General features: G+C 33.3%; 1 protein-coding gene, 1 long non-coding RNA gene and 1 pseudogene across 10 annotated transcripts; 1 reads left to right on the forward strand and 2 right to left on the reverse strand.

The window, feature by feature from the left end:
- Positions 1 to 2,468: 2,468 nt before the first annotated feature.
- On the reverse strand, positions 2,469 to 4,528 carry LOC105116164 (diphthamide biosynthesis protein 7 homolog; annotated as a pseudogene).
- An 892-nt stretch (positions 4,529 to 5,420) lies between these two features.
- Positions 5,421 to 8,473, forward strand: LOC105116163 (diphthamide biosynthesis protein 7 homolog). 9 transcript variants are annotated; one of them, XM_011013366.1, is made up of 5 exons: positions 5,421 to 5,531; positions 6,365 to 6,441; positions 6,584 to 6,710; positions 6,846 to 7,163; positions 7,654 to 8,472. In XM_011013366.1, exons 1-5 carry the CDS (start codon positions 5,483 to 5,485, stop codon positions 8,382 to 8,384), a joined length of 1,302 nt encoding a protein of 433 aa, XP_011011668.1. In that variant the 5' UTR covers positions 5,421 to 5,482; the 3' UTR covers positions 8,385 to 8,472. The 9 variants fall into 9 exon arrangements, with proteins under 9 accessions (XP_011011668.1, XP_011011670.1, XP_011011665.1 ...); XM_011013368.1 differs by having other exon boundaries at positions 6,404 to 6,441; positions 7,654 to 8,470; XM_011013363.1 differs by having other exon boundaries at positions 6,536 to 6,710; positions 7,654 to 8,466.
- An 846-nt stretch (positions 8,474 to 9,319) lies between these two features.
- Positions 9,320 to 9,912, reverse strand: LOC105116162 (uncharacterized). The gene is made up of 2 exons (XR_840480.1): positions 9,847 to 9,912; positions 9,320 to 9,351 (listed from the first exon to the last, which is right to left on the reverse strand). It is a non-coding gene; the product is annotated as an uncharacterized LOC105116162 (long non-coding RNA).
- Positions 9,913 to 10,713: the final 801 nt, after the last annotated feature.

Genomic DNA, 10,713 nt, shown 5'->3' on the forward strand with positions numbered 1-10,713 from the left:
TATATATATATATATATAAAATTCATTTGTTGGTTCATGACATCACCTAGCTATATATAAGCTCTTGCAAGAATATATATAACAATGACCTGGAATTAAGACCAAACCAATAACGTTAACAGGAGTCCATGCATGCACAGCTAAACCGATGAGAAAAGGAGAGAACACATGAAATCAAAAGCATGCAAAAAAGAGAGTGTGTCATAATTATAACTCACCAACAGGTCTCCCAAGTAGACTTAAATAAACACAGCCCCAAAATGACCAAAAACGAAACCCTAACTAACCAGAAGTTTACTTGGTAAAAGCAGGACAGTCAGATGGGAATTAAAAAAGCTAAATAGTAGTACAAAATTTTCAGAAAGGAGAGGGTGACGCCAAACCTGCATGGATTGCCTCCACCTCCCAGTTGAAAATCAAGAAAAGATCGAACACAAAAACAAATGCAAACACTGGCTGCAGTACTAATTCCCATTATCCCAATGTAGAGGAGCCATGCTTACTGCCCATTTTTTCTGGAGGAAAAGGAAGGGAGATAATAATAAATAAAAAAAAGCTTTGCAATGTGTGAATCCACAGTGTAAATGTCTCTGGATACACAGTGAATTAACAAAATCTTTCAGTTTTTTCGTAATAACCATGCCTCAATCGCAATCTAGTTGGGATCGGCTATAGGGATCCCTTTGTGCCATTCCATGCAATCATAGATCAAACCTCCTCAATATCAAGAGATCTTGAATTCTTTTGCTCTATGAGAACCAAGATACTCATGCTAAGTATCAGAAAATCATAAGGAACTTCAGTATAAATAGATCAACAGATGACCACACAACATTTTTAACAATGCTTAACTACTTACGTTTGCTTATTTCTTGTAGTCACTGTAGAAATTGGTATCTGCAGAAAGGATAGCTGTTAAAGGAATTTCACAATATTTACTCAAAAAGAATGAAAGAAGGTTTCTTAACCAACAGTCCAGTTATAGGTAGCACAGCCAACTCCTTGAGACCCCTTGACGCAGACCTCAAATGTATATGATTCCCATTTTGCAAGCCCTGGTAGGAAACCTTACTAGCTCCACAATCAGATTGAGAGCCAGCTGCATGCATGTTATTCAATTACAATAAGTTAACAGAGAATGAAGAAGAAAAGTTTCAATGAATGAACCAACAGTGACAATAAACCAGAAAATAGAAAGGAAACCGGATTTTCAAACATTTTCTCCAGATTCATTTTCTAGGGATGAGTTTTGTTGATATAAAACTCAAATGTAGCTATGTTCAAGTGTGAGAATGCATGGGGAGCCATCAAGAACTTCACAGATACCTCTCCATCATCACAGAGAGCTCTAAAGCACAGAGATGAAAGAACCCAACACAGCAAAACCAACCATGAAAGCTTGGGCCAACCCATTTCTGTAAAGAGTCTAAATTGATGACTGAACCATGTAGAGGCTAAAATCTACAAGACAATGAGAGACATTTGTGGTGTTTAGAACAGTCTTAAATTAAAGATCAGAAACGGGTTTTGCAGGGAAATAAGACTGAAAAAATTAATGCGGTACAGAAGGATTAGAAGAAATAATGGAAGTAAGAGAATGGATTAGAATTTCTATATGAAGTAATTTCAAATCTTATCAGGGACTGAAAATTTTCAAGACTAGCCTGAGGCTGCGGCTGCGGTGCAACCTCAACTTCTTCTGAAGGGGCTGAGTTGGCACCGCAACAAAATATGTTGTTTGCATTGCTGGCAGATTTGAACCACCAACACAAACCTTATAGGTTTTTCTGATGCGACTCAAACAAGCTACCGTCCTTGTCCAACAATCTGTTCTTATTCAAAGATCAACCTCAGAAACAGTCTCTCATCCTCTCTGTCTTATGCCATGGTGAGCAATTTTCACTCTTTTCAAGCAGCAAATGCTAGAGCTACTATAACACATAGAGCAAGGATAGGCGGGGAATCACCCACAACCATAAAGAGGTACTAGGCTCATAGAAATTAATAACAATTTCAAGTGGTTCAATAAATCTAAAGTCACCACGTTGTTCCCATCTGTGCAAGCATTGATCATACTAGGACACTCTTTAAGAGATGCCTGGCTGAGGTCTTTTTTGAATAAACAATAAAAAAAATACTGGAACTATTGAGTTTTTATTGTAAGTTATTGAGCTAAGTTTTGGTTAAGATTTTATTTATTAAAAAAAAATTAAATTAAATAAATCTAATAAATATATCAAATTTAAATAATATAAACTTGATAGTCAACAGCTAAACCCAATATAATATGAGTTTAACAAACATTTTGTACCCAAAAAACTTAAACATTATCAAATTTTAAGACTATATATTTGATCCTGAATAATCATTTGCAATTTAAGTATAAAAAATATGATAAATCGTTATGTTTTTTCATTTAAAATAATTATTTATATTAAAAAATATTTGTTGTTTATTAATATCACTGAAATATCGCTGAAAGAATAAAACTTTTCAGTCTTTCTCTTCTCTGAATGTAAAAAATATTTCTCAGTCATTAATTTCACATATATATTTAACTGCATTAAAGTTGCTTAACAACACTACTATCTGGTATCCATATATGAAGAAGCCGATCATAAAAGGAACAGTAGCCACTACAGAGCTGTTTTGTTTGATCTTATGAGATAAATTCCCCCTCTGCCAATCTGCACCGTAAGCAAGTGAGCCATGCTTGGTATAGGTTTCCATCACTACTCCTTTCTCCTCATCAATCTTCACAACTGCAAAGCCATTGTGCATGCAAGCTGCTAAGACCATGCCTGGTACATATGGGTGGTGCTTGACTCTCCAAACCCCTCCCCTTAAACAAATTGAAGTTTCATTCACTGGTTTGGAAATTGATCTTACATCCCATAGCCTTAGATACTCATCATAACTACCGGAGAGTAAGATATTAGGATCCCCAGGACTCTTTGCAATGCAACAGACACCCATCACACCCATCTTATGTACTTTGGAATTCTGAAACATCAAATTGGAAGGACCATCCCTTAAATCCCAATAACTGAGTTTGCAATCATCCGAACCAGTGTATACCAAATGAGGTTGGTGAATGTCAAATGATACAGCCCATAGTTTAAAATTATATGCTTTCCACTCTTGAATTACATTTAACTGAGACTATGAAAAGGACACTACAGGGTTAATGGATTCCAGTCCACACAAAGACACATAGAGGAGTTTATTTTTTCACCAACTATCACTCTTAGAGATAGAGTTCCCTACATCAAGAATTAACAAAAAACTTCTAAGAACCAAGCAAACAGGACAACAAGAGCATAGATTTCATAGTCAAGTCACTAAATTTATAATTTCAGTCTATATAACAATTATTTTCCTACTTTGTCCAATTGCTAGGTTACATATCAATGTTAACCCTTCCCCTTTCTGAATCCCTCCTATCACAAGTACGAAAAAGATCTTATCCCGAGTTTTTTAAGGCAACACTAAAAGAGTTTATAAACTTACTAACTTAGTTGTCACCCATGATATTAACATGTAAGAAGGAAATATGAAGGACTACCATCATTTGTTTCCAAGAAAATGTGTTTTTAAGTACATGGAAAATTGTAAGATTAGCTATACACCAATAACATTATTCATGGGCAAAATTTCTTTTTTCACTTCATATTTTTCAATAATCAAAACTTGACTCATAAATACACGTGCACATGCCACACAACTTAAATTTTCAAAATCATAGTTCTTTTATCTCCATTAGAACAACACTCTAATCCATGAACTCTCAAGTAACTATCAGAATCAGCTTGCAAAGCATTGGACCCACATTCCCAACATCAAGACTCCACTTAATGTCAAAAATCCCCACAGTCTCCATGCGGTAAAACAACTCAAACCAACCCACATCAGGATTTACATTGAAAAGTGAAATGCTACCAGTTTGACTCGGCCTATCCCCCTCCTGCAAAGTGTAAGTTGCAGCTGCTAAAACATTATGATACAGCTCATGCGTACAAAACTCTACTGCATCAGCATTGCCATCTAGATAATATTGTGCCACTTCCATGCCTAGTTAAGAAAACCAGAAGAGTTGTTTAAAGCATTTGTAATATCATAAAAATGGTTGGGATATTATGTCAAACAGTTTGTGGACACAAAATTAAAGAGTCAAATTTTATAACCAAGACCGCAGTTTGGTTTAAGGATTTATGTTTATGCTTATCTGTGTGGTCGTGATTGTTAGAAATGGCATGTCAAGCAAATCTTGTTGAGTTCTACTCCTATATATGCAAAATAAATAAAAAAATAAAAAAATCTTCCTTGAAAGAGGAGATACCATAGGGTGATGTTTGTCGTAACTATAAGTTGATTTTTAGATGCTTCCATTATAAATTGAGGGATTGTGACTCCTTTTGTTTTGGTATTTGTATAAAATATTTAATTTGATCATTCTGTGAAAAATAAAGTTAACAGTGTGATAGTTTTCACACTTTAATATGTTTCGTTTGTTTTCACATTTTAATATGTTTTTTTAAGTACTTTTTAAATTGGTTTCATCTTGATATTTGCATTAATTATTTTTAACATATATATATATATATATTATTTTAATATATTTTTAAATAAAAACAACATTGTGTTGTCAAATACACACTAAACATCTAGTTTGATGTTTTTTAAGATGTGAAAGCTATGAATCTTATCTCTAATGATACCTAGTTGCCCACTAGAACATGAAAAATATTTCGATAAACACCACCTTTTATATATTCTGAAGGCTACCATCTCACTGCGAGGAGAAAAGAGAATTTGAAGTTTCGAGCAATGCTTGGAGCACAAGCCTACCCTCGCAATACCATATTGTCATTAATTCCCGAGTTAAAAAAAAATATGATAAAAACAAGCACTTGTAAAAAGCTTCATACCACAATTGACTTCATATATAATGTGTAATTGCATTTGGGTGGATATCATGTGCTCTATTTAATAAGTTTTTATTTATTTATTTTTATACTTGCTTAGTGTTTTATCCTAAGTTTAGTTTTGGTTAAATTGATTTGATTCAATGAGTTTTGGATTTCTGCAACTAAAATCAAAGCTAAATTGAATCAAATTGTATGTAATTATATGTAGATTAGGTAATACAATTCCTACTATTTTTACATAAATAATTTTAAATTAAAAATATATTAAAATAATAATTTTTTAATTTTTTAAATCAATATGAGGTAGACTTTAATAAGGAGTTTTTTTTTAGTATTTTTTTTTACTATATATCCAAAATTTAGTTTTGGTTAAACCGGTGTGGTTAGATTTCTAAACCATAACTAAAACTAAACTAGACTTAAATTATATATGTATTTAGTTATACAATATATTATATTCTCACATAACTATGTTTTAATTAAAAAATATATTAAGGTATTTTGACTTAGATTCTGGTGCCATTTCTGAAGAGATCTTCCTCTGATTCATTCATATGGCGGCAACCCAATCACTATCACAACCTGATCCAGATCGTCCCTCTGGTACTTCTCTACCTGCCCCACTTCTTATCTTCATCATAATTGTATACAGTTTTTATCTTTTTCCTTTTTGTTTTTAATTCAAAGTCTCCTTTTTGTTGTTGGGATGTTTTGATTTGATGGAGATTAAGTCATTTATAGGATGAATTGGTCGTGGATTGTTTGGTCATGTTCGTTTGAATATAAAAAGTCAATCTTTCTTTTTCTTTCTTTAGTTTTTGGAGGATCCTTGTCTTTTTGTACGCTGAGATGTTGTAAACATGCATGAGGTATTAAATTGCTTCGATCTGGGCTGTGCTGGGTGTTTCATTTTGAGATCTGAGATCTGGGTTGTGTGAGGTGACCTTAATTATTGCAACTTCTCCGTTTTGCTTGTCATGTATAGCTAATTATTCAGTGAAGTATTGTGAAGGGAGGTTCAGGAAGCTTAATTGATTTCTTGACATGGTTCTTTCTGGAATTATGAGCCAGTGGCATGAAAAGAAAAATGTTTGATATGCTTGAGAATTCAAGGTGATGTCTGTTTTTATGAGCTAACTTATTGTTGTCAAGCTGATATCTTTGACTGATCAAAGAATGGTTATAGTGTATAGAATGTGGTTACTAATGAGTGGTTGCTCATTGTTTTGTATTATGTATGGCGGTAGCCTGTTTAATTCTTGTGTCGGATAGATCTTACTGGTTTATTTTTTTTAAGTATTCACGTTCTTATATTTATCATATGTGCATAGGTGTGAATGTGTGGATTTGTGCGCACATATTCATAGCTTCAAGTTTTCGTATCTCCAATTTTAGCTTTGATTGGTCAATAAATTTGTAGTGCCTGTGTTTCTAAGACTCTACTAAGTCACTGAGCATACTGATCATGGATGCAGAAGAGAAACCTGCTGAATCAGATAACATGGAGGAGCGGGTAGTTATATATAAACTTCAATCCTCAGAACTTTTTTTTTTTCCTTTCCATACTCACAAGTTTAAAATAAGCCTTATTTGTAACTTCTTTTCAGACTCTATCAGCAAAAAATGAGACGTCAGTTTCTCCTAATTCCTCTCAGGATACAGCTCCTTTAGGTCATCCGAGGGATAACACAGGTCAATCTGAAGCTTTTGGTTCTCCTGGAGATCGCGCTGTCTATCCACCTAATATTTATGCCCCTCAGGCACAGGCGTTCTACTGCAGGGGTAAAATTTGACTGCGGTCTTGATTGTAAAATTTGACTCTTCAATTTTGTACCCACAAACTGTTTGATATAATATCCCAACCATTTTTATGATATTACAAATGCTTTAAACAACTCTTCTCGTTTTGTTGACTAGACATGGAAGTGGCACAGTGTTATCTAGATGGCAATGCAGACGCAGTAGAGTTTTGTACGCATGAGCCATATCACAATGTTTTAGCAGCTGCAACTTACACTTTGCAGGAAGGGGATAGGCCGAGTCGAACTGGTAGCATTTCACTTTTCGATGTAAATCCTGATATGGGTCGGTTTGAGTTGTTTTACCGCGTGGAGACTGTGGGGATTTTTGACATTAAGTGGAGTCCTGTTGTTGGGAATGTGGGTCCAATGCTTGCGCAAGCTGATGCTGATGGTTACTTGAGAGTTCATGGATTAGAATGTTGTTCTAATGGAGGTAAAAGAAATTTGATTTTGAAAATTTAAGTTGCATGGCATGTGCACGCGTATTTATAAGTGAAGTTTTGATTCTTGAAAAATATGGTTTGAAAAAAGGAATTTTGCCCATGAATAATGTTATTGGTGTATAGCTAATCCTACAATTTTCCATGTCCTTAAAAACACATTTTCTTAGAAACAAATGAAGGTGGTCCTTCTTATTTCCTTCTTACATGTTAATATTATGTGTGGCTGCTAAGTTAGTAAGTTTATAAACTCTTTTGGCGTTGCCCTAAAAAACCTAGGATAGGACCTTTTTCATACTTGTGATTAGAGGGATTTAGAAAAGAGAATGGCTAACATTGATATATAACCTAACAATGAACAATGTAGGAAAATAATTGTTATATGGACTGAAATTATAAATTTAGTGACTTGACTACGAAATCTATGCTCTTGTTGTCTTGTTTGCTTGATTCTTAGGAGTTTTTTGTTAATTCTTGATGCAGGGGACTCTCTGTCTCTAAAAGAGATAGTTGGTAAAAAAATAAGCTCCTCTATGTGTCTTTGTGTGGACTGGAATCCATCAACAACATCTATCTCAGTGGGGCTTTCTGATGGTTCTGTATCTGTAGTGTCCTTTTTAGAGTCCCAGTTAAATGTAATTCAAGAGTGGAAAGCACATGATTTTGAGCTATGGGCTGCATCATTTGACATTCACCAACCTCAGTTGGTATACACTGGTTCAGATGATTGCAAATTCAGTTGTTGGGATTTAAGGGACGGTCCTTTCAATTTGGTGTTTCAGAATTCTAAAGTCCATAAAATGGGTGTCTGTTGCATTGCAAAGAGTCCTAGGGACCCTAATATTTTACTCACCGGTAGTTATGATGAGCATCTAAGGCTATGGGATGTAAGATCAATTTCCAAACCAGTCAATGAAACTTCAGTTTGTCTAGGGGGAGGAGTTTGGAGAGTCAAGTACCACCCATATGTACCAGGCGTGGTCTTAGCAGCTTGCATGCATAATGGCTTTGCAATTGTGAAGATTGATGAGGAGAAAGGAGAAGTGATGGAAACATATACCAAACATGGCTCACTTGCTTACGGTGCAGATTGGCAGAGGGGGAATTTATCTCATAAGGTCAAACAAAACAGCTCTGTAGTGGCTACTTGTTCCTTTTATGATCGGCTTCTTCAAATATGGATACCAGAAAGTAGCGTTGTTAAACAACTTTAATGCATTTAAATATATATATGTGAAATTAATAACTGTGAAATGTATTTTACATTCAGAGAAGAGAAAGGCTGAGAAGTTTTATACTTTCAGTGATATTAATAAAAACGGTATTAATAAGAAATAAATATTTTTTAATATAAATAATTATTTTAAATGAAGAAACATCACGATTTATCTTTCATACTTAAATTATAAATGATTATTTAGGATCAGATATATAATTTTGAAACATGATAATGTTTAAGTTTTTTAAGTCTGGAATGTTTGTCAAATTTATAGTATATTGGGCTGGGCTTAGCTGATTATCAAATTTAAATTTAAGTTTTTTAAGTTTAATATATTTATTAGAATTATTTAATTTAATTTTTTTAATAAATAAAAATCTTAATCAAAACTTAGCCCAATAACTTGCAATAACAACTTAATAGTTTAGTATTTTTTTTTTATTATTGTTTATTCAAAATAGACCTCAGTCAAGCATTTCTTAAACAAGGTTTTAGTGTGATCAATGGTTGCACGGATAGGAGCAACGTGGTAACTTTAGATTTATTGAACCATTTAAAAATTATTATTAATTTCTATAAGCCTATTGTCTCTTTATGGCTCTTCATGGTTGTCGGTGATTTCCTGTCTATCCTTGCTTTATGTGTTATGGTAGCTTTAGCAGATGATGCTTTTGTTGTTGAATGAAAGAGAGATTGTTTCTAAAGATGATCTTTGAATAAGAACAGATCCTTGAATTGAGGTTTGTAAATGTCAAATAATGTAGCTCATAACTTAAAATCATAATCATGTGCTTTTCACTCTTGAATTACATTTAACTAGAATTCTGAAAAGAACATTACAAATAAAAAACCATCAGAAAACCCCACTGAGATAAATGTGGTTGATGGATTCCAGTCTACACAAAGACAAATATAAGAGTTTATTTTTTCACCAACTATCTCTCTTAGAGACAAAGAGTCCCCTCATCAAGAATTAACAAAAAAACTTCTTAAAAACCAAGTAAACAAGACAACAAGAGCATAGATTTCGTAGTCAACACTAAATTTATAATTTAATTTCAGTCCATATAACCATTATTTTCCTACATTGTCCAATTGTTAGGTTTCATAGCAATGTTAACCCTTCCCCTTTCTAAATCTCTCCTATCACAAGTACAAAAAAGGTCATATCCCAGGTTTTTTAGAGTAACGCCAAAAGAGTTTATAAACTTACTATCTTAGTAGTCACCCATGATCTTAACATGTAAGATGAAAATAAAAAGGACCACCATCATTTGTTTATAAGAAAATGCATTCCTAAGGACATGGAAAATTGTAAGATTAACTATACACTAATAACATTATTCATAGGCAAAATTCCCTTTTTCACTCCATATTTTTTAAGAAACAAAACTTCACTCATAAATACGCGCACAGATACTAAACAACTTAAATTTTCAAAATCAAAGTTCTTTTACCTCCATTAGAACAACACTCTAATCCATAAACTCTCAAGTAACCATTAGCATCAGCTTGTGCAAGCAATGGACCCAAATTCCCAACAACAGGACTCCACTTAATGTCAAAAATCCCTATTGTCTCTACACGGTAAAACAACTCAAACCAACCCACATCCGGGTTTACATTGAAAAGTGAAATGCTACCAGTTCGACTCGGCCTATACCTGATACAATCAAAGAATTGATGTCTTATCCCAAGTGCAGGAATGTCAAAGTAATAAATAACCCGGCAAAACTGAGGTTGAACCACAGAGAGGTGAATTATATAAATTACAAATATTGAAATGATTTTTGATGTTAAAGAGAAATTTGAGATGTAATATTTATGTAAGAATTAAATAATGATAAAACAAATATCAAGGTTAGAAGATTCACTAATGGTATTTCAAATAAATATAATATAAACTCTTTTTATTACTCAATTGGAAACCACACATAAGGGAGGTTCCAATCAGATGATTTATCATTATTAGCTCATTATAAAAGTTTATATTATACATATTCTAACATCATCTTCAATGTTATATTTTCAAAAGATAACTTCATCACTCCATTCTTACAATTAATCAATGCATTATAAGTGGAATGCATTAGAAGTTGCAAGAAATGGACGTCCTAAAATAACAGGAATTGAATTGCATGCTTCAACAGGTTGTGTATCCAAGACAATAAAATCCACAGGAAAGATGAATTTATCAACTTGTACTAACACATCTTCAACTATTCCTCTAGGCATTTTTATAGATCTATCAGCAAGTAAAAGAGTAACAGAAGTAGGTTTTAACTCACCGAGATTTAGACTTTGAAAAACCGAATATGGAAGTA

The sequence above is a fragment of the Populus euphratica genome, unplaced genomic scaffold, assembly GCF_000495115.2.
Source record: "Populus euphratica unplaced genomic scaffold, PopEup_1.0 scaffold867.1, whole genome shotgun sequence".
Classification (NCBI taxonomy): domain Eukaryota; kingdom Viridiplantae; phylum Streptophyta; class Magnoliopsida; order Malpighiales; family Salicaceae; genus Populus; species Populus euphratica.

Bases quoted from the DNA above. Each gene is read 5' to 3' on its own strand.
- LOC105116163 (XM_011013363.1), top strand. From the start codon at position 5,483: ATGGCGGCAACCCAATCACTATCACAACCTGATCCAGATCGTCCCTCT. The intron at 5,532-6,364 runs GTACTTCTCTAC...TGTGTTTCTAAG, and splicing joins TGATCCAGATCGTCCCTCTG to ACTCTACTAAGTCACTGAGC. The intron at 6,442-6,535 runs GTAGTTATATAT...ACTTCTTTTCAG, and splicing joins CAGATAACATGGAGGAGCGG to ACTCTATCAGCAAAAAATGA.